The sequence below is a fragment of the Nelusetta ayraudi genome, unplaced genomic scaffold, assembly GCF_046127955.1.
Source record: "Nelusetta ayraudi isolate G7.1 ecotype Tasmania unplaced genomic scaffold, CSIRO-AGI_Nayr_v1 ptg000060l, whole genome shotgun sequence".
Classification (NCBI taxonomy): domain Eukaryota; kingdom Metazoa; phylum Chordata; class Actinopteri; order Tetraodontiformes; family Monacanthidae; genus Nelusetta; species Nelusetta ayraudi.
Genome location: NW_027466110.1, coordinates 3288946 through 3312808, shown reverse-complemented (window position 1 = coordinate 3312808; position 23863 = coordinate 3288946). Strand labels below are relative to the sequence as shown.

General features: G+C 43.9%; 1 protein-coding gene across 2 annotated transcripts; it reads left to right on the top strand.

The window, feature by feature from the left end:
• Positions 1-22422, top strand: rbms1b (RNA binding motif, single stranded interacting protein 1b). 2 transcript variants are annotated; one of them, XM_076040283.1, is made up of 13 exons: positions 1-23; positions 10986-11158; positions 12742-12800; positions 13973-14064; positions 16199-16356; positions 17046-17125; positions 17787-17902; positions 18466-18515; positions 18640-18727; positions 18966-19016; positions 19757-19867; positions 19961-20041; positions 20255-22422. In XM_076040283.1, exons 2-13 carry the CDS (start codon positions 11013-11015, stop codon positions 20324-20326), a joined length of 1104 nt encoding a protein of 367 aa, XP_075896398.1. In that variant the 5' UTR covers positions 1-23; positions 10986-11012; the 3' UTR covers positions 20327-22422. The 2 variants fall into 2 exon arrangements, with proteins under 2 accessions (XP_075896398.1, XP_075896397.1); XM_076040282.1 differs by lacking the exon at positions 1-23 and adding an exon at positions 6803-7165.
• The last annotated feature ends 1441 nt before the right edge of the window (positions 22423-23863 follow it).

The following is a 23863-nucleotide window of genomic DNA, read 5'->3' as shown; positions in this document are numbered from 1 at the left end:
TCTCTCCCCACAACAGGCATTATGTAAGTCCGTTTTTGTTGTTTGTCTAATTGTGTCGAAATGGGAGTGTGGTTATTTGTTTTGTAAAACCCAGACGGCATTTTGCGTGTGGGATTCATGTTGTAATAGTTTTCTGACGCATCTTCTGAGCTGCTCACCAGAGAATGTGCGTAACATGCTAGTGCTGGCACCTGCGCTTCTTGTAAGTTTTTGGTTTCATTTAAAATTGCAGCAGCGTTCACCCTTTGCCCATAATAGACTGTACATTCACCAGATTACACATCTTTACTTAAATAATACACTACTAGTGTTACATTTTCCATCTTACTGCCTTTAAAATGTACCAACCAGTCGGTTCACAGTGCAGTCTTACATTTTTATAACTGGCTCATGACAGCACCGCTTGGTTCATTCTGCACACTGCTTAATAGTGAAAGCAAAATGGAGGTATAAACCGAGCAGGCACAGCAGGACTTCAGCGGCCTGGCTCCCGCGGGGATCGTTTTCCGGACTCCTCTCACAGAGGTCATCTGTGATCCTCTCTGACATTCCAGCATCAACCTCTGCTCCTGCTTAGAATGATTTACACTCCCAAAGCTGCATGCAGTCTCAATTATTCAGAAGCTAGAGACACCAAATTAGGATTTTAATGCGCAGTGCAGGTTGCAGTAACTCCAACGTATTCACACGCTCGAGATCTCCCCTTCAAACGTGTAATTGGGAGATATCACCCCTGCCAAGAAGATCCAAAGCGACACTCTCTGGGTTTGGACCTAGACTCCTGGCTGCCACACATTATGCTTGTCTTGTGATTGTCAGTTGGGTTGTTGTGCACTGACATGCAATGTTTGTTTAACCGTGCAAGAGAATTCCGAGTTATTTACTCCAAATCATCTACCACAAGCAAAATTATGTCTCTCTGGCCCTTAATGCCTCCTTTATTCGTTTCTCCCAGGGAGGAAGTTTTATTACCCAGAATGCCGCTTTGGATATTAAAAATTTTGCTCATGGTACCCAAAAATATCACACAATCAGATTTGGAGAGAGCAGAGCACACAGCCGCACCATCAGCAAATGCTTTTGGCATGTGTTCTTCTTCATCAATGATGAAGGAAAACAATACTGGACATGCAACTGTTTAAATACCCGATACACAACAGTGTATTTCTCTTCTGTCTGGGTTGGTCCTTTAATTTATTGATCCACTGTTGTACCCTCATCTTTTCAACCACCGATGTTTGAAGACGCTTAAAAGATTTCGAGCATATGCTCAGTGTGCACAGCAGAGAACAGAGGGACGTTTTGCAGGAAAAAGCAAGTCTCTGAAGGTGATTTTTTTTCTTTTTGTGTTGAATAGCTTGACCTCACCACTTACGAGATGACATCAGAGCTGCGGGGAGGCCCCATAAATTTGAGCAGGGAAGATCCCAGGAGAGGTGTGGTGTCCTCTTCCATTATTATGCGGCTTACCCTTGAGAAGAGCACACATCAAAGGGTCAGATGTGTGTGTGGTGGTGGGGGGCGTGGGGGGGGGGCGTGGGGGGGTTGTGTGTCTTTTCTGCACTTTCAGAACGTTGCTGTATACAATTTATCGAATGATCCGCATCTGCAGTTGGTGGGAGGGGAGGATGATTGGTGCTCAGGCCACTAATGAGACCATCTACTAATGTGCACTCCTGTTTTCCTTTTGCCGCGTGAAAAGGAGGCCGAGCTAGCTTTTGCGGCGAGCACCCCCCCAACACACACACACACGCACACTCAGACTGGATACATGTCGCACCAGAGCCTGCTGGTGGGGCTCAACAGTAAATCTCAAGCCAGTGAAGAGACCCTCCACGTTTCCTCTGCGTCTGGCAAACCAAACAATCTGCTGTAGGTCTCCGAGTCAGACGGAGGGCAGAGCAGAAATCTCTGGCATGTCGATGGGGAAGCGGGAGGGGAGGAGGAGGGAGAAGCAGGGGGAGCGCGCAGATCAGATTTCAGGAGCCCAGAGCTAGGTCGCGGGATGGGAATGATGTAAAGAGGCCAAAAGATTACAAAGGGGAAGAGGTGCACATCCTGACTGAGGTGTATACGTTTGTGCTCTTTGCTGCACTAAATTTTAGTGGCAGGACAGAGTGACCTACGTAGGCTGGGGAGGGTCATCTTTGTGTGTGACTTGAAGGCGTTGCCACCAGCCAGTTTGAGTCGCATCAAGAGCTGGATACAAAATTGTTTTGGTTGAGACTCAGGCCTCCGGGGATTCCTGGTATTTGGAGAGGACGGGGTGGGGATGAGTAAATTGCGCAACTGTGAGAAGAATCTGCAAAAGAATACTAAACTAAACACAGTTTTTCTCTTTTTTTAATCTTTGGCTTTTATATTGTTGCCGGCCAGCAGTCTGAAAGACTCTTGCAGACGTCAAGACGGTTATTTGCCGAATTCAAGGGTGAACCAAAGACGGCCATTTTATCTATGCAGAAAATTCTATGCATTCGCTTCCTTCCTTAGGCTTCCCGAGACTTCCTCTTGATAGAACAGCATGAACAGAAACTGCAAAGGGAGCTTCGTGCATGCTTGCAGAATAACTGACTGAAATTGAGAGCATTTTTTTTCTCTCTCTCTCTCTTTGCTGCCGCTGGTGCGCAAGAGTTGAACCACTCATTGATCAAGTTAGTTAGTTCCGGCAGAACAAATTACAACATGCCCGAGTATCTCTTTGTTTCATCTTCATTAAAGTGGGGATCAACCGCATGTCTTGCTGTGCAAGTTGAAATTAATCATGTGTAAGAAAAGGCTTTAGCTGCCACTTTGTTTAAAGAGAATGCGTGCTTTTAAAATAAGACTTTAACTTTCTGTGAAATGTGTCAACCCAAATGTAATAAGAAGTACACACAAATGCCCATTTTCATCTGATTTGATGTCAAGAGGCCAAACCCACTGAAGATAGCCAACTATGTTTAACTGGCGGTACTCAAACATACACATTGATTTTTCATTTGTCAGAATCAGATAAGGCAATTTGGACCCCTAAAATCAATATTTGGGTGCTTCCCATTAATCTTTGTGTGCAACAGTGAGCCTTTGTCTCTGTTTTGGCATCCACAAACAGCACCTTGCTCTTATTACCGTTCACGCCTGCAAGGCACTGTGACATGTTTCAAGGGCACCATATAACACAGGGCTTTAGTTTTCATCCCAGACTTCCCAATTAATTAGCAAAAAAAACTTTGTGGATTTTTCTCAGACAGCATATTCATTCCTTCCTTTGTTTACAGCCTCCTGCAAAATCACTCCTTTTACTTACCTTTTTCTAGAAAAAATATTGAGGTGGTCTGTGAGGGTGGAACAAACACCTGGCTGGCAGAGTTCCATTGAATGTGTCCCTAAAGTAACTCTGAGAGAGAGAATAAAAAAAAACTGGCACAAGTTGATTTTGCATTTGCTACCACCACACTTCAGAACTAAATATGAAACAATGGCGTCTTACAGAAAAGTGAAGAAAGCGAAAAACGAAGCAGACATGCAGAAGCTGAGGGGCATACAAGGTTAGTGGTGAAGAAAGCCCCGACCTGCGGGCAGCTCGGCTCACAGAAAGAACCGTGGCGTAGTCCTCATTAATCAGGCTCATGAAAAATTTACCAGCCACATCTCCACTGCTCCCCATAGACTGTTGCAATCTGCCATGCAATCACACCATTAGCTAGGAAATTATGATTTTATTTTTTTTTTGCCTCATGAAGGCATCCCTTCAGTTTTATTTTAGTGAGCCAATGATTCCAGAAGTAGAAGAGGTACATTCATCCATTTATGCGGTCTCTTTTCATCACCGGGAATGAGCTTTATGTAAGACCCACTGACAGAGATGACCACAGCAGTATGGCCAATGAAAGTCAGGGAGAGTGGGCGTCATGGGACAGGCGGTTGTATTTTTTGTGATATTCTAGCATTATTGGCAGTTGGACGGCACCAAAGTCATCTTTCAAATCATTGTCAAGGTGCATGCATAAACGAGAATGTGGACAACTGCATTGTGGCGGGGACAAAAACAGCACGGCACAATGTTTACAATAAAGTTCAGAGAGTTGCCTGGCTGCAGAATGTGCACAATGAAAGAGCCCAGTAGTGTTGCTCTTTATGTCAGCGGCAGGACTGAAAGAAGTCTCTTTGTGCGCATATGACTCTCGTTCTCGAGGACGTTTGACATGCGCAAAATGAGCAGCAAAAAGCTGCAAATAACACCCTTCCTGCTGCGGCCAAGTTTTCCTCTCATTGTACTTTTTTTTTTGTTTGTGATTAAGAATGTGAGGGCGCATCTATGAATAAATAGTCCCTGAAGCTACTGCTGAAAACAGGAGTGACTTTAAGGAGGTTACTATTGAAACCTTTCGTTGCTGCTGCTACTCCTGATGTCTTTTCTAAAATGGTCAAGAGAAAAAGTACTGCAAAGAGTGAGTAAAGTGAATAACCAAAAAAAAAACATAGTTAATGCCATTTTTTCCAAACACTTTTATTTTTTTTTCTAAATTCCTGATTAAACCAAGTGATTCTTAGTCATCTAAAATGACCCACATATGATATTATATTTTGTCATTTAATGCGAGCAGTTAGGTGACTCACTCGTTTTTTGGGAACACAGTGTGCAGGGTTGTCATGAACACCACTGACACATGAGGCCTTTTTTTCCCCCCTCTGTGTGACAAACACACACAGGCATCCATAGCTCTCTTTTGTGGCTAATTTACAGTCAAGAGTCAGGGGAAATAAATCTGGTGCCAAAGATGCGGGCTCCGAGCGCTGGGCCAACCCTTCCACATGGCAGGAAGGCGCATGGCTGTTACCAAGAGCTTCCTGCCGCTGCCTAACGCACGGATTGTGGGGTTTTCAGCGGCCCACAAATATTGTGACACAGAGAGGAAGCCTCCATCAGACATCAACTCCAGTGCACACTTGTTTTCTGCAAGGCTGTTTTGTATTTGTTTAGAGTGCAGCGAGGCCAAGCAGCGCATTGTCCTAAAATAACCCTACTCTCTTATTTCCCTTGGAAATACCCTCCTCTGTGTGAGAGTGCGAGTGTTATTGTGTCTACCTCCTGCTCTCGTAACCGTGCTCATCTATGCATGCCCGTGCCTGCCGAGTGTTTTTACATCACCAGTTATTTTACATCTATCATGAATGGAGAGGAATACCACACTTGCAGTTACCCGTTCTTTCACCCACCGCATCGTGTTTGATGTGTGAAAAACGCCCATCTGGATTGATTCAAGGTTTTCTGCCTAACAGTTTGTATCGTAGGAAGTCATGAAAAAAAACAAAAAAAACAGTGACCTTAGTAGCGCACAATGAGCGTGTTCACCTGCATTTTTAGAGCGCTACACAGTATCCCTTCCTCTCTGTCCACCCTGAAGCCCCTCCTTTTATTGTAAGCTAACCTGAGCAGAGTGCTGAATCAGACCTATTTCCCTTTCCTCTAATGCTGACCCAATGACTCCTGCTCGCCTGGTGAACTTTTGTGCAGGCTGGGTGACCTCTGGGCTCTTTCAGAGACAGAATGTCACATATCATACACGCATGTGTAGGTGAGGCTCAAGAATATTGGTATTTTCCCTGGGGAAAAGAACGAGTGTTTCGATAAGGAAAAAGTCAGGATGAATGGGGGAATCAGCAGTTTAGGAATAAAGCAATGGCAGGACAGGAGTTCGCATAGTTCCTTTATGAAGGTCGTCATTAGTTGATTTGTACAACCAACAGGTGACAGAGTTAAAGTTATATGACTTTATTTATACTGCAGACAAAATAAACTACTGTAAAGACAGAGTTCCACAATGTTTAATCCTTTTATGGGTCTACAAAGACTTGACTAATCTCGCATTGATAGATAAGAATAATAATGAGACATAATTACTTTTAAGCAAATACAACGTTTCATTTAACCAAATGAAAATTCTGACAGGTATATTACATGTATGGGGTGTTGTTATTTAGGTTAGATAATATGTTATTATCAGGTTGTCCTTGATTGAAAATTGTTGTAATCTGTTTTCATACAATGGCAAAGTATAAGGTAATAAAATGTTTAGTACCTAAGAACGACCTCTTTTAAAATAAAAATAAAAAAAGAAAGTGTGAGGGGTGGGGAGTGCGTTTATGTGCTGCTTTGAATTCTAGAAACATAGATCCAACATTGACACATGTTGGTTTTTTAAAAAAAAAATGTAATGGCTGAGTGTGTAATATTAACTCATTCCATTTAGGGTTTGTTTTTTAAGAGAACCATAGCTTTTAGGGTCGTCAAGATTTTTTTCTTTTCTTTTCCAGGGTTCTTACCAATTTATCACAATTTGTAGTTAATGTAAATAACTTACTAAAGCGCATATGACATAGCTGGGCTTGCTTTACCTGTATTTGTATTATTATTATTATTTTTATTTGAACTCATCGCAGAATATCTCATCCAGAGCCAGCCGCACGGTGGAATGTTTGGTATGCGCCGTTTTCATACACAAACATCATCGAGAGGGGATGGGGTTGGGTTGGGTTGGGTTGGGTTGGGTTTTGGGTTTGGAGGGGGGGGGGGGGTTGCTACAAACGAAAATTACACATTTACGCGAGTAAAGGGGGGGCTTCTTAAATCATGACACACTGAGCCGTGCCTCTTTCCAAACCAAACAGAAATGTTCTCTAAAAAGAAAAAGAAAGTCAACCGAGTAGAACAGAGTCAACTGGCTGTGTGTCTCTTTCAACCCTCGCCAGAGAGTCCCCCCTACAGGAGGAGGTGAAATGGTTTGTCCCGCCGTGGCGGCGTCCGTCCTGCGCTGCGCTGCGCTCGCCCGCAAATCAATGAAGGCGGTCAACAACCAACCGAGCTGGGCTGTCGGAGTCGGTAGGGACTGCCTCACGGAGCTCCACACGCCGGATAGTCGACGTCTTACGCGGACCATACGCCTGCGGCTAGTATGATTAGAGGAGTGTTCGCACAGCCGGCGAACTGACGAGGATATCTGTCTTATCTAGCCGTCTGCGTTAAGACATACAGTGTGCGTTGTGTATTCTTTTCATGAAGGCTGCGCGGGGACTCTGATGCGTGTCGCCCTATAAACTGAGTCGAAACTGCCTTCTGCTGTTCGAACTGAGGATGATTTTCGCAAACACAGGAAACCCGCCGAGGACTCCGTATCGCAAGCAGGTAAACGACACCGTGTACATTCGTGTGTATAGACAGTTGTGTACATGTATTTACAAAACAAAACCGGGTAGTAGGGCACCCGTGTGAACGGAAGTGAGTCGTTCCGTCCGAGCAGCCGCCTTTTAAAAGCGCTGTGTTTGTGTTGACAGCAGCTAAACTGAGGCGGCGATGGGAGAGAGAGAAAAACTTTCCCTTAGTAGTTGACTCGAATCAACAACGGTGTGTGTGGTTGTGTGTGTGTGTGTGTGTGTGTGTGTGTGTGTGTGTGTGTGTGTGTGTGTGTGTGTGTGTGTCAGAGAGAGTTCGTAAGAACCCCCCCCCCCATCCCCGCGCGCCCCCGCCCCCAGCTCGGGTCAGATGCTGTTGATTGTCAGACGCAGCGCGGGGCTGTGACTCGGGTTCAACACTGGCTGAATAACAAAAACAGACAGGCAGACATACCTGCCTGCCTGTCTGCCTGTCTGTCTGTCTGCCTGTCTGTTCGTTCCAGTGGCACGGCATAGTTCTTGATGTTCAGGCGCCATCGATGAGGTGGTTATAGGCTTGCACTTGTAAAGTTGGCAACAGCATTGTACAGCAGATAGGTCTCAGTAACACGAGCCATAGGTAGTGAGGAGTGGGTGACCCACTGTGTATACCTGCAATCAATACATATGTGAATATATATATATATATACATATGTATGTACAGTATGTGTGTGTGTATGTAGTTGGTCGAACGTGTTATAACCCCCTTATGTCTGTTGATTGGTTTTCACCGTGTTTCTTTTTTATAAAAAACAAAAACATGCCTTGTTGTATCTGAGGAGGCAGATGTGCTGGCCGCGCTCAGCTCACGCTGCCGTCCTGTGGCCAGAGCTCCATGGGCGAGGCCGTGTTACTGGAAGCCTTGTGTATTTCCAGCTCGGATATGACAGGCGCTGTGAGTCTGGAGCCGGCTGATAAGCTGCCGCCTTCTCTCCCCTTCCTCGCTGTATCTCGCAGTAGACGTGTCTAAACTCTACTTCTTTTCTCATCTCCACTGACCAAAAGGGGAAACTGTGCCCGTTTCATTTCGTTTGGTTAAAATGACAGAGTGGAGGGCACTCTGCGAGGGTTGCTCCTTCTTTTTTCTTTTTTCTTTTTCTTTTTTAAATCCAGGTTTGTCCTTTTGTTTTGGTGTGGCACGGACTTAATAATTCACTTCACTTTAAGTTTAACAATTCGTGATGACATACTGTATATTATGCGCTGGCATTGGGTCCATTTACTGTTCAATGCAACCAGAGCTGAAGGGAGACTATGTTGACATTCTATCTGCTCGCTTACACTGGCACGACCTGCCGAAAACATTCTGGAGTCTGACTCGACTCTGCTCTGTTCAGTTTAGGACATATTTTGGGGGGATTTCTTCTCATATTGTTTGCTTGGCTCCGCTGCGGTGGCATTGCAGAGCCAGTTTTAACCTCTGCATGCAGGGAATTTAGCAAGGAGAGCCTCTGAGACATATTTTACATTTATTGTCATCCAGACTGTTGAATAATGCATTTGTGACAACATATCACTTGTCTGTCACCCAAGTAGCAGCAGCAGCAGTTTTATTGATTTGTCCTATGTGCCAGCTACTGGAGAACGAGGCCATGCCTTAAATCCATACACACATACGTCATTAATTATCTGTAACCTATTCCTTAATATGTGCAGCGGCGTGGCCCCCCCGTGCCCTGCTTTGAAATTGTGGTCGCTATGACGTCCTGTGGCACAGCTGCAGACATTTAAAGTTGGATTTGAGAAAAAAAAAGAAAAGAAAAAGAAATCAGTGTGGAGAACTTGTGTGAGGCACCGTAAGAAGAGAAGATCCTCTGAGGTCCAGACACGGGTTGCTCAATCCTGTCAGCGCTTCATGCTTTGGATTCCATCAGCTTCCTCTCAGCTTGTGATTCCTCAGTGGGGGTGGTGGGAGGTGGAATGGGAGGGTGTGGTGGGGAGGGGAGGGCAGGACGGGAGGGTAATCAGGGCTGGATAGTAAAGAGGAAGACGAATCCCCTGAGGGCTCTGCTCTCGCAGACAAGGACATCTGTATCTTGTAAAAAGAGAGCGCAGGGTTGCTCAATCCCTGGCAGAATTCTCTCCCCCCTTTTTTTTTCTTAGTTATCCTTTTCTCATGATGGACAGGGCCTCTGCTGGTAAAACTGATATTATGCAGTAGAGAATCAGAATCAGCGTGTTTAAAAAATGGCAACATTAGTTTAGAATTTTTTTTTCTATAAGGGCAGATAGAAGGATGCTGGGACTAATCGCTAAATCCATACTGAATTTATAAATGTTCCTGATTGATGGCAATTTTAAGGTCAGGATGTCTAAAATAATTAACCCACAAGTAACTTATTGACAGCTTAAGGCCGTGTTACCATCACTGTGAGTCTGGTGTCAGAGCTACAGGCCCCTGAGGACCCTGATTGTGCTGACTGTGGAGGTGGTGGCGATGCTTCTGCAGAGATATAGATCAGCACGGTGAAGTCGCACTAATCCAGCAAATATCACCTCCCTCAGTACGTTATGGCCTTTTTTCCTGGTTTATGTGTGTTTCGTATATGATTTGGTCTTTCATGGAATGTGAGACGTATTTATTCCCGATTCAAACGTGCTGTTCTGTGACAGTTGTCATTGATTATTGCAGATGTGTAACAAAAGCAATAACATCAAATATCTTCAGGAATAACGAGGTTATTGAATGAAAACTTGTTAGAATATTCATCTTTAACCTCACTAAACCTAAAAATTAACTCGTCATCACCACCGGGTTGAATTTTTTTTTTTAAAGGATGGACTGACTTCAATTCTGTGTCTCCGCTGGCATTTTTTCAACCAATCATAGCAGGGAAATGCCACCGCCGCTGCCACATCAAACCCTAGGAAAGGTTGGGGTGGGTGGTCATTGGGGCGTTTGATGTCAAGAATGTTGATTGGATGAACATGACTTGACTCCACCATCCGAGGATGGACAGGGATTAGGCTTACTTAAAGCTGCTTTGGACAAGATTTTAAATTAGCAATGGACCAAATGATGATGGGCATGTGAAAGGGGTCAGTGGCAGCGATATGCCTCGCCTCACTCTGGCCAAGGGAGCTTTTCCAGAACGGTCGAATCACTGTTCGGGTTTTAGAAGCCGGAGATGGTTTAGGCTGCTGTTGCTCCTCTCAAGCTATGGTCGTTCCTTTTTTCTTGGAGAAACATTTGCCTCATCCACCTCGATGTGCCTCACAGTTGCAATGCATGCAGTTTAGGAAGTCACCCAATAACCCATTAAATTCTTATCTCTCCCACCCTCCAATCCACTTTTCACCTAACTGAGGAAGAAATAATAGAATTTCCTCAATTCCTCAAAAAAAAAGAGTTTCTCACTTTTCTCCAATAGTGATGGTTGTTGAGGCCTTGGGGAAATTAGATGAACTGCTAGAAAGTAAAGGAAAATAGTTTCACGGAAAAGACAAAACTCAGCAGTGTTACATACCAGGGGGCATAGGAGACACACATTAACACGCAAAAGGATGCTGGTTATTCTCAGCATTGTATACACACATTGTTAACTGCACATGGAAGTGTAGGATGAAATTAATATTTTGGACGTAATCAACATTGTCAAAGTAAGAAACAGAACATCTTTAAATTGTTCAATATATGGTGAAGTGCGACAGCTAGATACAGATGTCACGTTCAGTTGGCTGAACTGTTCTTCCGATGTCCCTGGGAATCTCATATCGACTGAGCACTTTGGAAAAAGAAACAAACGACCCCAAACATCCCAAGTTGAAAATTGTCTTCTTTGCCCGTTTCCAGCCACTCATTGCTCCTTCGTCACACCTGATGGCTCCTCCCAGCCCGAGCACCAACAACAGCAGCAGCAGCAGCAGCAGCACTCTAGGCTGGGACCAGCTCAGTAAAACCAACCTCTACATCCGAGGCTTGTCCCCTTCCACCACCGACCATGACCTGGTCAATCTCTGTCAGCCGTGAGTACCGCACTTCCTCTTGTCATTATCTGCTATTGATCTGCTATTGATTTTTTTTTTTTTTTTTTTTGGGGGGGGGCCTGCTGAGGTCTGGAGTCTGGCTGAGATTTGTATTGGCATGGAGCGTTAGAAGGAAATGTATGCAATGTGCTATTAATCTTTATCACACTGTTGGCTGACTGTGAATGGGAATATGTGTTTTTCAGATTAATGAAAGAGAAAAAAACATTTCCAGACATCATGTGAATTTTTTCTTTGGGAAAACGAGCTCAAGGAACAAAAGGACAGTGTGTGGATGATGATAGCTGCAGACAACATGTCGTACACCAGGTTAATGACAGATGCTGTCAGCGTTTGGTTTGCACACAGCTCTCCGAGAGCCGTCCTGCCTTAACGTAAACCACCGGGGTGCATGATGAGGAAATTTGCTTTGGCCAATTTTGATAAGGGCAACAACCATGAGTCCACATTTACGTTTATAAGGCTTTGAAGATTATGAGTCATGTTGAAACAAACGTGTCAGACTCTTTTATTTACTGTTTGCTCCTTTCAGGTTTTGGGGGGATTTTTACACTTAGGTGGAATGCAGACTACAGGATGTCCCACATTGTCACTTCCTCTATAAATTTGTCGTCAAAATGTTTTGCATATCAAAAAAATTTGTTCACCACCTTCCTAAGAAAGCACGTCAAGTAACTATGAGAACCGGCAAAAGAGGAAGGCCTTGCTCTTGGACGACACTCACATACGTGTCAGACATGGTCCTCTGATCAGCGCCGGATAAGGAAGAGGTTTCAAGTTCATGCACTTTCACCCACTTGAGCGTTTAGCCTAATCCCAGGATGAAACATCATCCCCTAGGTGGGCTGCCAGGATCCTAAATGTCTACATGTCCACCGTCCATAGTTGGTCTTGTGTAAAGAAACTGTTGTGTCGTCTATCGTTTGGTTACGACGTCATAACTGTGGGAACAGTACAAACCGGCTCTGGCTTTCGTAGCCTCCCGAGTTCGGTGCTCGCAGTGCACATGTACAAGCACATGTCATTGTGAAAAACTTTTTTTTTTGTTCATATGACTCTTATGTGCATAAATACTTTGCACTCTAATACTGGAAGGCCTAACAAACTGAATTTCCCGAAAGTGATTAATAACGTATTCCGATTCTGATTGGATCAGCGACACCGTGCTATTTTTCAAAGAAAAGAAAACAAAAAAACAAAACAACTTTCTCCACGTCTTTCACAATGCAAATTACACAATCGACCCTCATCGACCAACTTGTCGGAAATGATCCAAAACTAGTTACTACTATGAAGCTCGGTTTCAGTGGCTGGAGAAAAAGGGGACTGTTGAAGCTTTCGCGCTCTGATGGTGGGGATTTTCAGCACGCCATAGAAACCACTTCCTGTTTCTCATATTTTAACAGTGATGTCATCGCTTGTTGCTCAACCCTGCTTCTCTGTGCGTCTGTGTGACTCTGTGTGTGTGTGTGTGTGTTTTATAACTGGCTCCGTCTGCTGCATAATCCAGTTGACACTGGCTCACCTTTCACTCCTCCCCCCCCGCACCCCTCCCCCTCTAGGTACGGTAAAATCGTGTCAACAAAGGCCATCCTGGACAAGACCACAAACAAATGCAAAGGTGCGCAAGGTTGTTTTTCTTCTACGGTCTCTTTTCTTACTCAACGTCATAGCAGAAAAGAGAGCAGACCTCCGGCGACACGCAAAAAAAAAAAAAAAAAACGTGTGAGTCGGCCGCCAAGCATGCAGTCACGCAGCAGCTATGCAGTTGTCTTCGGGTGATCCGGGCAGGTCAGGAAACAGACAGTCAGGCTGCTTGACGCTGCCTCCCAGCCCAGTGTTATTTTAAGCCTCCTTCTAGTGTCACAGCTGTGGGTGGGTCCTCAAAGGAAGTGGCCCGGACTCCTCCCCTTCCTGCTTGACTGACAGCGCCGGCCTTTGTCCGGCTCCCGTTTTAACGCTCCCTCGTCTCCCCAAACGGGACTCAGCGATTCTCTGCGGTGCTGCGGGGGGGATTAGGGAGAGAGAGAGAGTGAGCGCCTCGTCACTCTGCCCCTGGATTATACAGATGCCTGGTAATCAAAGGCTGTCGGTGAAAGGGGACACCGTTAAAGACCTTGGAAAGCTGCGGCTGATTTTTAAATAGAAGGCTGGAGGTGGTTTTAGGGATACCTTGGGGGGCGGGGTGGTCTCAAACAACTGCCTTTTACCTTTTAATGCAGACTATGTATTGTTCACCACCTTCCTAACAAAATAATAAAAAGAAATCAATGTATAATTACAACTTTGCCTTTGCTTGTAGCTTTGGTTAAAAATGGAAAACCTAAAGCTATGCGAATCTCATTTCAGAATCCCATGCAACAAATGCCTCTCAACCTTTAATCCAGACGTGACCTATTTCTCACCTGAAACAGTCCCGACACGCTCGCCGCCATTTATCTTGTACTGGTTAAATATAGCAGCTGCGACTGTGGCTTCACCCTGTGTGTGCCCCCCTCCCCCGGGGACAAAGAGCTGACCTGAGCCGTGCCCACGTCACCCTGGATTCTGCCTCATCCGCACTTTTTCTTTTTAAACTCCCTGCCTCGCGCGCACATAAAGGGCACTTTTTGAAGTCACACAGTGAGGTAGAGCTGCTAAAACGCAGGGTGGGTGGGGTCAGCGTCACTGTTTGTTACAGCAACACGTCTGGGCTTTTTTTTTTTTTTTGTTTGTTTTTTGTTTTGATGCTGGCTGCAGAATGAATTGACGACATCCTCCCGTTTGTGCCCCTTTCCCCACCCGCCCCCGCAGGATATGGCTTCGTGGACTTTGACAGCCCGGCCGCGGCTCAGAAAGCGGTGGCTGCGCTCAAGTCCTCTGGCATCCCGGCTCAGATGGCAAAGGTGAGGATTCATTACAGTGTAATCCTGGCAGCGCGTCCATTCAAGTCGTGCAGTCACACTGACCGTGTTTGCATACACACAATGCAGTGATCCAGAGCCATGTTCTCATTGAGCCAGCCTTCCATATAAAGTGTTGCAAGCATGGCAAAATCAGCACGTATTAAAGAAAGCAAGATACCAACATTGAAAAAAAGAAAATCTAACTATTTAATAGGCAGAGCAATGCAGCTGAAAACTGTAGTTTCAAATGAAGCGTTTAATGTAGTTTGTCTACATCAAAGCCACAGTTCTTCCGTCTTTTTGCGATTCATTGCCAAAAAAATGAATAAAGGGATTTAAGGCAGAAAAACAACAGTAGTATCGCACTGAAATGCATGAAGTCATTGTCTCAGACAGGCAGCAGCGCCGGCTGTTTGTTGAAAATGTCATTTCAGATGATCAATCCCGGTGTTCGGAAGCTTCACAGAGTCGTGAAGTGGGGAATGTTTTTAATGGCAGCCGGCCATCAGAGGCTCCAACACGCCCAGTTTACTTACTCCTCGAGATGAGGAGCTTTAAGTAAGACTGTATTACTTAAGGCATGTTCCCTTCGCTAACTTTCAGAAAAGGAAGTAAATAATTGTGTGTTGTTATGGCAACCTGGACCCTGGTGGAAATTAGTTCCCATGCAGCGGTGACTGAGAACCCTTGGCCTCATTTCCGTGTCGTGGGATCCGCGGAGCTTCTTGACATGCCTCCGTGCACCCATTTTCCTTTTTTAATTAAAATAGAGCAGCTCCGAGGTGCTACGGCGAAAGTTTAATCTCCGTATTGTGGAATGGAAATGCCTTCATAAAGTGTGAGGCTTTCAGTCCCGCTTCGTACTCACTACTGCTGACGCTTGTCTGGGCTTAATGGACTCACTGACAAAGGTCCGTGTTCCTGTTTTCTTTTTTTCTTTTTTTCATTCTCTTTTTTAAGTCCGTCCTGGCTGCGCTCGCTGGGCTTTCTCTTGTTATTATTACAATGGCAGGTGGTGGGAAGTGGCCAGATAAGGGTTTCCTGTCCTTTTGCCGTCATTTAAGGTCATTCTCGCTGTCACACTCCCCCTCCCCGATTGCTACACAAACAAGGATTTTGCCTTTTATTTGTTCTATAATAACTCATTTAAAGTGCCTTTGCTGAACAACTGTGTCAGGCCAATCAGTGTTGTTTCAGTTTTCCCTTGTTGTATAATTGCAGTCTTGGAAAATATTAAAAGGGATCATTCAGGGCAGTTATCAACATCCCAAGAGTTGCACAAATTTGAGGGAGGCTACAAATGCTCGTTGAGTGTTTTTTTTTTTTGTTAATATAGCAGTAATAAAGGCCTTTTTTAATGTGTTTTTCTTTTTTTTTTGGCCTTTGGTGGCACACACAGCACACTGTTTTGCTGAGATTCCACAAGCCCCTTCATGTCTCTGATCGAGTCCCACGTCTTTTTCCATCAGGAACGATGGCGTCGCGTCCATATAATGCCAGCGAGCCACTAATAGTCCCTACGATTCTGCAGCCGACACGTGTTGCATGTGACATTTAAATTCTTGCCAATGTCGCGTGTGTAGAGGAAAACGCGGCTTAATGCACCCTCGGCGCCTTGCCTAGCAGCGTGCGCTCACCTCCACTGCATTTTTATTGAAATGCAGCCTGTGATTTTCTCGTTCTCTCGTGTTTTTTTCTGCCAGTACATTACTTTTAGTCATGCAAGCTGTTTCCAAGGCGGTCTGCGAACGGCGCAAGGCGCTGATGAATATTAATGGTGAGCGGCGCTCTCCCCTGGGACCCGTAGCCGTGCCTTGTGTTTCTGCTGATGCTATTAAAATACGGCGAGAAATCAGCTGATGTGGGCCTTAAAGCGGAGTGGGCCGCATGCAAATCTGTTGATCTGTTTATCACCGATCGCTGAGATCCCTTTTGCTGCCTCGACAGAAGATGAAGCAGAGGTGAGAAACCTGGTAGCAGGAAGAGTTGATTGCATTGCGAGAGGACTCGGTCCTACTCGCATTCTTTCAACGCTTCTTAATCTCGTGTTCCCTGCAGGTTGCGTGCGCCCAGAGCTGTTACAGTTTGTGCGCGTCGTGACACTGGCTTTGTTTTCTTCTCTGTCTCGCTGCAGCAACAAGAGCAGGACCCGACCAACTTGTACATCTCCAACCTGCCGCTGTCCATGGATGAGCAGGAGCTGGAGAACATGCTGAAGCACTTTGGCCAGGTCATATCCACACGCATCCTGCGGGACTCCAGTGGAAGCAGCAGAGGAGTGGGCTTTGCAAGGTCGGCTCCGTTTTTAGCCCGTCGTCTGTTTCCCTTGAATTCACGGGGCCACAGGGTCGGTGTTGCATGTGGAATTGGGCCCCGAGGCGATCTGAGCCATTTAAAATTCAGCAAGGGGGATTTCTTTTTTTTTTTTGGCTCAAAATTCCACAAAAACACCCTTGAAACTGCTGGAACATAAAGAGTTCTTACACAGAACACTTTAGGGTGTTGGTCGTAGACAGAAAAAGATGCCGTTCACTCAGGGAGAAGAAAATTAAGCTCCCTCAGAAATACTTTTGCGATGACTGGCCGCTTTAATTGAGGCGGTGGCAACGCAGGCCCGCGCCGGTCGTACTCGCACAACCTGATGTTGGGCGTTCAAAACCGGCCGGCGTGTGGGAGTGTGAGCCGTCGATGTCGCGATAAATTACACGGCCGGGCGTCGCGTGAACATAGCCGCGTGCCCAACCCCACGGCTCCCATGTGGCCCCCGGACGCTAAAGGCTACAAAAGTTGCAGCCGCAGCGTATAAACCCTCAGTAAGCATGTTATCTCTTGCAGCGAACCACCCACAGTGAAAGGAAGCAGGTGTTGGAAAGTACCAGCTCATCTTTATTATTGCAGTTACCAGGCTGATGAATTTATGATCCGCCGTGTGCTTCTTTTTTTATTATTTTTTCCCCCTCTCCCTCTGATTTTTTTTTTAGAATGGAATCAACAGAAAAATGCGACGCAGTCATCTCTCACTTCAACGGAAAGTTCATAAAGACGCCTGCAGGTGTTCCAGGTGAGACCGACATGTCGTTTTGTCGTGTAACATTGTCGACGTTGGACCATATATATATATATTTATATATATATATATATATATATATTTATATATATATATATATATATATATTTATATATATATATATATATATATTTTTTTTTTTTTTTTAATTTATTTATTTATTTTTTTAATAAACAGCTCAATACAATGCACAAAAGATAATGACTGACTTTTGCATGAGGATGTCAGATAACTGATTGGAGTCGGTGAGTCTGCTGCTGGAGGAGGGAGCAGACAAAGAAAATGAAAAGGCGCTGCTCTGTGTGCCCCCCCCCCCCACACACACACACACACACACACACACACACACATACACACACATACACACACACACACACACCCTTTTAAAGCTTTTTAATTGGATTATTAGACTGAAATAGTCTCGGCTGCTCCGTCAGAGTGGGGAGGGGATTACCGCTTGGCAGCTGCCAAATTCAATGTCTGTGTTTCCTGGTGGCGGCCACTAAATGTGCATTTCAAGGCTACAGGGAGCAAAAGGCAGCGAGGAGAGCGATGACGGACGGACGGACGCTGCGTGTGTTTAAAGCGTGTGTGTGTGTGTGTGTGTGTGTCGGTGGCAGACCTTTGATTTATTTTCCCACCGCTGTCTCCTCAGTGCCATCCGAGCCCTTGCTGTGCAAGTTTGCTGATGGCGGACAGAAAAAGAGACAGAGTCAGAATAAATTCCCTCAGAACTGTCGAGGCTGGGGAAGGGACGGCGACTCCAGACTGGTGAGTGTCAAGATGGGATTGACTGGACTGACCAAATGTCGTCCAAAACAAAGGAGACGTACGAAAAAGTATGACGCATTTTCAAGAGGCTGATAGCAGTAACCATAACCAGCAGTATAAGCACAGGATCAACAAATCAACAAACATTAGAAACTTACAAAGGACCATACACACATTAAAAATAAATAAATACATTTAAAAATGCTCACAAGTTTGTTTGTCCAGAATCCAATTTTCTACTTAGACTTAAAAGACAGACACTCTTTTATATTGGTGGGAAGCTTGTTTCACTTCATGCTACCCTGAACCGTCAGCACATTTTAAGCAAATGTTGTTTCGCCTGAATTGCGTTGTACCATCACATCTGTGATACCCAAGTAGTGTGATACCCATCTTGTCATTGTCAATGTCAATTTGTTAATCAGCCTCGTAGAACCTGTTTGAGGCGTTAGCTCAGCCAGGTCATAATAGGCGTTCTATTATGGTAATGCGGTGGTTACTGTACGTGCCCTGTGACGTCTCTGGGTTTAGTGGCCAAAACCTGCACTTTGTTTTGCTTCCAGGCTGGAATGACGCTCACGTATGACCCGAGCGCAGCTGCTATTCAAAACGGGTAAGCACACGTACAGTGGCACGCTAGCCTGCGCTTGGCTGCACTCACTGTGCCGTCCGCCAATGCTATTGTTGTTGTTGTTGTTTTTTTGTTTCCCACTATACGCTCCGTTGTGCACCCTCAGATTCCTCCCACCAGCGTACAGCATCTCCAGCAGGATGCTCACTCAGACGCCCATGTCCCCGTACATGTCTCCAATCTCCACGTACCAGGTACTGAAATTAGCCCTTTTTTCTTATACTACTTGTTGTACTTCGATACTTAAATACCTTCAGGATTCATGTTGCTGGGGCTCCACCCGGAGGTTCTGGGTCAAGCTTGTAAATGTGTGACAAAGAGCGCCGTGGCCATTCGCGCTTGTTGCTGTGCCAACCAGATCAGTGGGCAGCACGTGCGCTCTGGAAATAGCAGATGTGCTCGTGTTTACAGAGTGTTTGTGTGATGTTTTAGGTGCAGAACCCCTCCTGGGTCCCCCATCAGGCCTACATCATGCAACACCCGGTGAGAAGAACAGACTTGACAGCCGCTGTCATGATTTCTTTCTTTCCTTCTTCTTACGTTAAATTCAAGTCAACTATGGCACTGAATGATTTTTGTACCTGAGTGTTTTTCAAAATTCACCTCCTCAGAAATGGGAAAAATCCGTCCTGTTTTTTTCTTGCTGGACTAAAATGTGCAATATCATCCCCTTCCTTCATGCAACAACCATGCTGAGGTCTTTCACACACATCCATGCCTGTTTTTTTTTGCACTGCTCTTTTCTATTTTCTTCTAGTTCTTTTATCTTATTTTATTTTTTATACCTGTTATATGTGAATGAGTTTGTTGTGTGTACTGCTGCTGCTAACAATTTTAATTTCCCCACTGAGGCATGAATAAAGGAATATCTAATCTAATCTAATGTAAAACACAGCCTAGAAATCTGAAATTTGTGATGTCACAAAGGGCATTTACAGGTTAATGACACCACTCCAGCGAGCCGGTCTTGTGCGTTCCCATGCAGAATGAAAAAAAAGCACTGCTGTAGTTTTAGTTGATCCGTGGAGCTTGATATGCAGTTTTCTCGCAGGACTGTTTCCATGGTGTTCATGGTAATAATTCAAGGTCTGACAAATGGGTCTCACACGGGACCTTTTCAATTCTCTGTGTTGTCCGTGTTCAGACCGTCTCCCAGAACTTTAAAGACTTGTAAACCAGCACCGAGCGCACACATTCCTTTCAGCTGCTGTCATGTCTTCCAGGGCACGGTGATATCGCCCTCTATGGACCCGTCTATGTCACTACAGCCCGCTTCCATGATGGCCCCGCTCGCGCAGCAGATGAGCCACCTCTCACTGGGCAGTGCAGGAACTGTAAGACGGCCTCTCCTTGTGCCAAAGCGTTACGCTTGTTTCAGAATAACCAGTCTAAAAAGGTGACTCTGCTTCTCTTCACTTTATGTGCAGTTTATGGCCGCCAGCACACCTATGCAAGGAGCATATATCCCTCAGTATGCACACATACAGCCATCAGCTGTTCCTGTAGAGGTAAAACATGTTTTTGTTCTTCATGTCAAAAACAAACACACGTTTTGGGAAGACAAGCAATTGCTAAAATATATGTATATATATATACATATATATATATATACATATATATATATATATATATATATATATATATATATATATATATATATATATATACATATATATATATATATATATACATATTTATTTTTAATTTTTTTTCCTTCCCAGGAAAATAGTGCGCCGTCTCAAGTGGATTCATCCGGCAATCATTCCCCATATTCCTACCAACAAACCAAGTAGTGCTGAGGTAAAAACCGGAACACCGTTGAAGCTGTCCTGTCCACAAATGCAACGGAAGCTATGGAACTTTTTGACTGTTTTGCACAGGTTCGGCAAATGTTTAGGTGAGACTTTTTTGGGGGGTGTGTAGTAAGCTTTATTTTCATACTGGAAAGCGTTTATTTTTATGGTGGAATGCGGCAGGATACAAGATGGAAACATGTGACTGGCTGTTAAAGGTGCATGATAGTAAATATGTCTTTTGTTCATATTTCCAGATTAATTTTTAATTTCTTTTCCCTAAAGTTTCCAGCCAGAAATTTTGCAAATGTTTTTCTTGTGCTTGCTGTGAGTGTTGATCTGGTGAAGTGTTTTCTGTTTTGTTTTCTTGTACAGTAGTTTAGGTTGATCATGCTGACTGATTTCAACTTTGCCTTCATAGTTTTGATACAGTAGTTGTACAGACCAACACGGAGAGCTATTGCCTTGGGAATCAACTATGTAGAAGGTTGTTTTCTATTTTATTTTTTTCCCTCCCAAAAACCAGTAGTATAGTAAAAGAAATTGTAAAGTGTTTTTGAATGAAATGACTACACAGTTGATTTTTTTTTTTTATATATTTATTTACTAGGAAGAATTTAAATGTTTCTGGATGTTTTGTTGTGTTAGAATTTCTGCTGAATGATCACCTTTGGAATCTTGCCTATTTTCTTTGGCTCATTTTTGGTATTGGAATTGCCAGAATTGTGTGGGTTGGGGAAAGGGAGAAATGTTTGTATAGATGTTAATTGTTTGGTTTTTTTTGAGGGGTTGTGTGTGTGTGTGTGCGTGTGTGTTTTTATATTTTTAACAAACAGGAAACACAGACTTTTGATTGTGCAAAAAAAAAAAACAACTTATCAAAGCCTTGCCACACACCTTAGGAATAAGTTCAGTTACAATAGGACATACGTCTGTTTAATTGCACCGGGCTCATTGATAGGACACAAACGTGGCACTCTGAGTTGTCGTGTACTTCACCAAAGAGCTAGTACAGTCAGCAAAATAGCATAATGTGTCTCTTTAAAGGTCCCATATCAGTACCCAGTTTATTTTTCATCTCGGACTGCAGTGTCACAACATCGCACAATAATTCATCCTCAAAAAATGTCCAACCCTCTAGTGATCTCCAGTACACAGCATATTTAGCCCTGTGTTTACAGCCTTGGTTTTTGCTTCACTGCTAAAACTGATGCTTTGTTGTGCCTTCCATGTGATGGGGAGGAGACAAGTCAAGCATTACCCACCAGGTGGTCTCAGGAGCCTGGCTGGGGGTGTCACCACTAACCTGGGAGAGGTATCAGTGCCCTCTGTGACATCACAAAGAGCTGATTTCCAGAACTGCATGTTTTATTCCATGCTTTCTTCCAACTGGAACAACAGAAGAAATCAATGGACAAAGTTACTTAACAGAGATACTTATTATTCTTAAGGGAGAAGACTGTTAAAGTGAATTTTGCATCATATGGGACCTTTAAGCAAGACGAAAGTGGTTCTGCAAACTGGATTGCAGTTTTCGGACAGTGTGCCTTTTATTATTATATATAGTTGCATTCATTGCAAACATTCACAAACCTGATACAATGGCATGGACCACACTCAAATATGAAGGAAGGCCTGGACCCAACAAGTGCCACTGACGATTTTCACTTTAGCAAGAAAAAATGCAAAGGGTTTAAAGACAAGCATGTAGATACATTAGCGAAATTGATGTGAGAATAGCACTAAAGTAATGATTTTTTTTTTTTTTTTTAATTTTTGTCGTGCATAGTGGATCTGAAGCCGGCCTTTTGATTACGTTGTCCTCAACGAGCCTGTGATTCGACCTGGTGGTCAGTCAGACCAGTTATCTACCTCAGAGTTTTCTTTCTCCTCTGTACTAGGTCGGGTTTGCAGGTCCAGCCCGCCCCCCTTCCAGACCAAATGCCACGCTCAGGAGCTGGCCGCATACACCTGTGTCACATTGGTTGTTGTTGGGTTTTTTTTCATGCAGACTTATTTTTTTGTGTTATTGTTATTGTAAGGGTGGGGGGAAGCAAGATGTTTCTACTCACATTCACTCTCACAGTTCCGGGGGGGGGAAAAGCTGCTGCTTTTTCTAACCGATGATCCCAGAGGCTGTTAGAGACTAACAATGATAAAGTGTTGTGCTCACCGGGTCGTCCCTCCTTGAAATAATTACAATTGTTGCTTTGTCTCAGGTCAAGACAGGCTTGCTGCGGCATTTCCTCTGCAGTTGGATTGGACTATACTTGAGTTTTTTTTTTTTTTTCCTGTTAATGCCCACGACTGAGAAACGATACGGTCTTGTGAGGTCTTATGCTGCTAGTGGTGTCTGAACCAAGTGCCATAGTCTGGGTCAAGAGTCACACAGGTGCATCAGATAGAAAACTGCTCACACAGGTTACAAATTTTAAACAGCCTCTAGGTTAGATGATAAAAGTTCTAATTTATGAAGATATTTGTACAGACAGCTTAAGGAAATATAAAAGATTGTTACAGATCTCTATGAAAGTTTTCTTTTTCTTTCTTTTTCACTTTTTTTTTTTTTTTTTTTTGCTTGTGCCACACGATTGCCAGTGGTAACTTTTACGTACAGGTTAATGAATCTTTCCTCTGCTTTTTTTGTTTTGTAGTGTTTGTTAAAGCCAAAGACATTTTTCAATAGATTTTTGCCTAAGGTCTATTCTTTTCATTTGACATTTTTTCAATAAAAAAATAAAACTTTTTATCTGTTGTGGTTTGCTGTTTTTTTTGTTTTTGTTTTGTTTTTTGTTTTTTTGTTTTTTACAAAAGTACTGCTATTCACAAAAAAATGATGACGCAAACTTTTTTTTTCAGCGGTTAAACAGAATAATCACTGATTGTCAAAGTAGGCATAGGTCATAGTTTCTTGTATATCAAGTAAAAAAACAAAACAAAAAAAAACACTGCTTGACACAAATTGCTTATTTGTTTTCTCAAAAATTATTGATAGAATTTAATATATATATATATATAAACATGGAGAATACTCACCAAACACAAAAACAGTAGTTTACACATGCGATAAAGAACACAAACAAAATCTCTTAACTTCCCCAAAGACAGAGGTCTCTGCATGTCACAGGCTACTTTACAGTAACATAGACAATCATAACATACTTGGATTAGACCATGTTCTCTTTTGCAGCTTGAACTCTGATTGCAATGGTAAAGCTAAATCGTCAAACACAAGACACACAACTGGCTTCTCATATTCCTTGTAGGATCCTTGTGCATTGCTCCTGTACTGATAAAAGGGAAACATTTCAGCAACCATATTCCTCTGTCAATTGGGGTTACTGACCATGATAAATGGCAAAGCATCCATTCCAAAGGCTGAGGACCTTGGTCAGGACTTTATTAACACTGTCATGTGATATTGTAGAAAGCAGCCATGGCCCAGAGCGGGTGGCTTGTTGTGGTTATTGGGAGGAAAGGCACGTGATGGGCTGGGTGCATGGGGCCTTTTATGAGCAGGCCTTGCCATGGCAGATG

What these genes read in the sequence shown, in the direction of transcription:
- rbms1b (XM_076040282.1), top strand. Translation starts at nt 7,115, where the DNA reads ATGATTTTCGCAAACACAGGAAACCCGCCGAGGACTCCGTATCGCAAG. An exon ending in TCCCGGCTCAGATGGCAAAG is followed by an intron (nt 14,065 to 16,198) that starts GTGAGGATTCAT and finishes GTCTCGCTGCAG; the next exon opens with CAACAAGAGCAGGACCCGAC. An exon ending in GCAGCTGCTATTCAAAACGG is followed by an intron (nt 18,516 to 18,639) that starts GTAAGCACACGT and finishes GTGCACCCTCAG; the next exon opens with ATTCCTCCCACCAGCGTACA.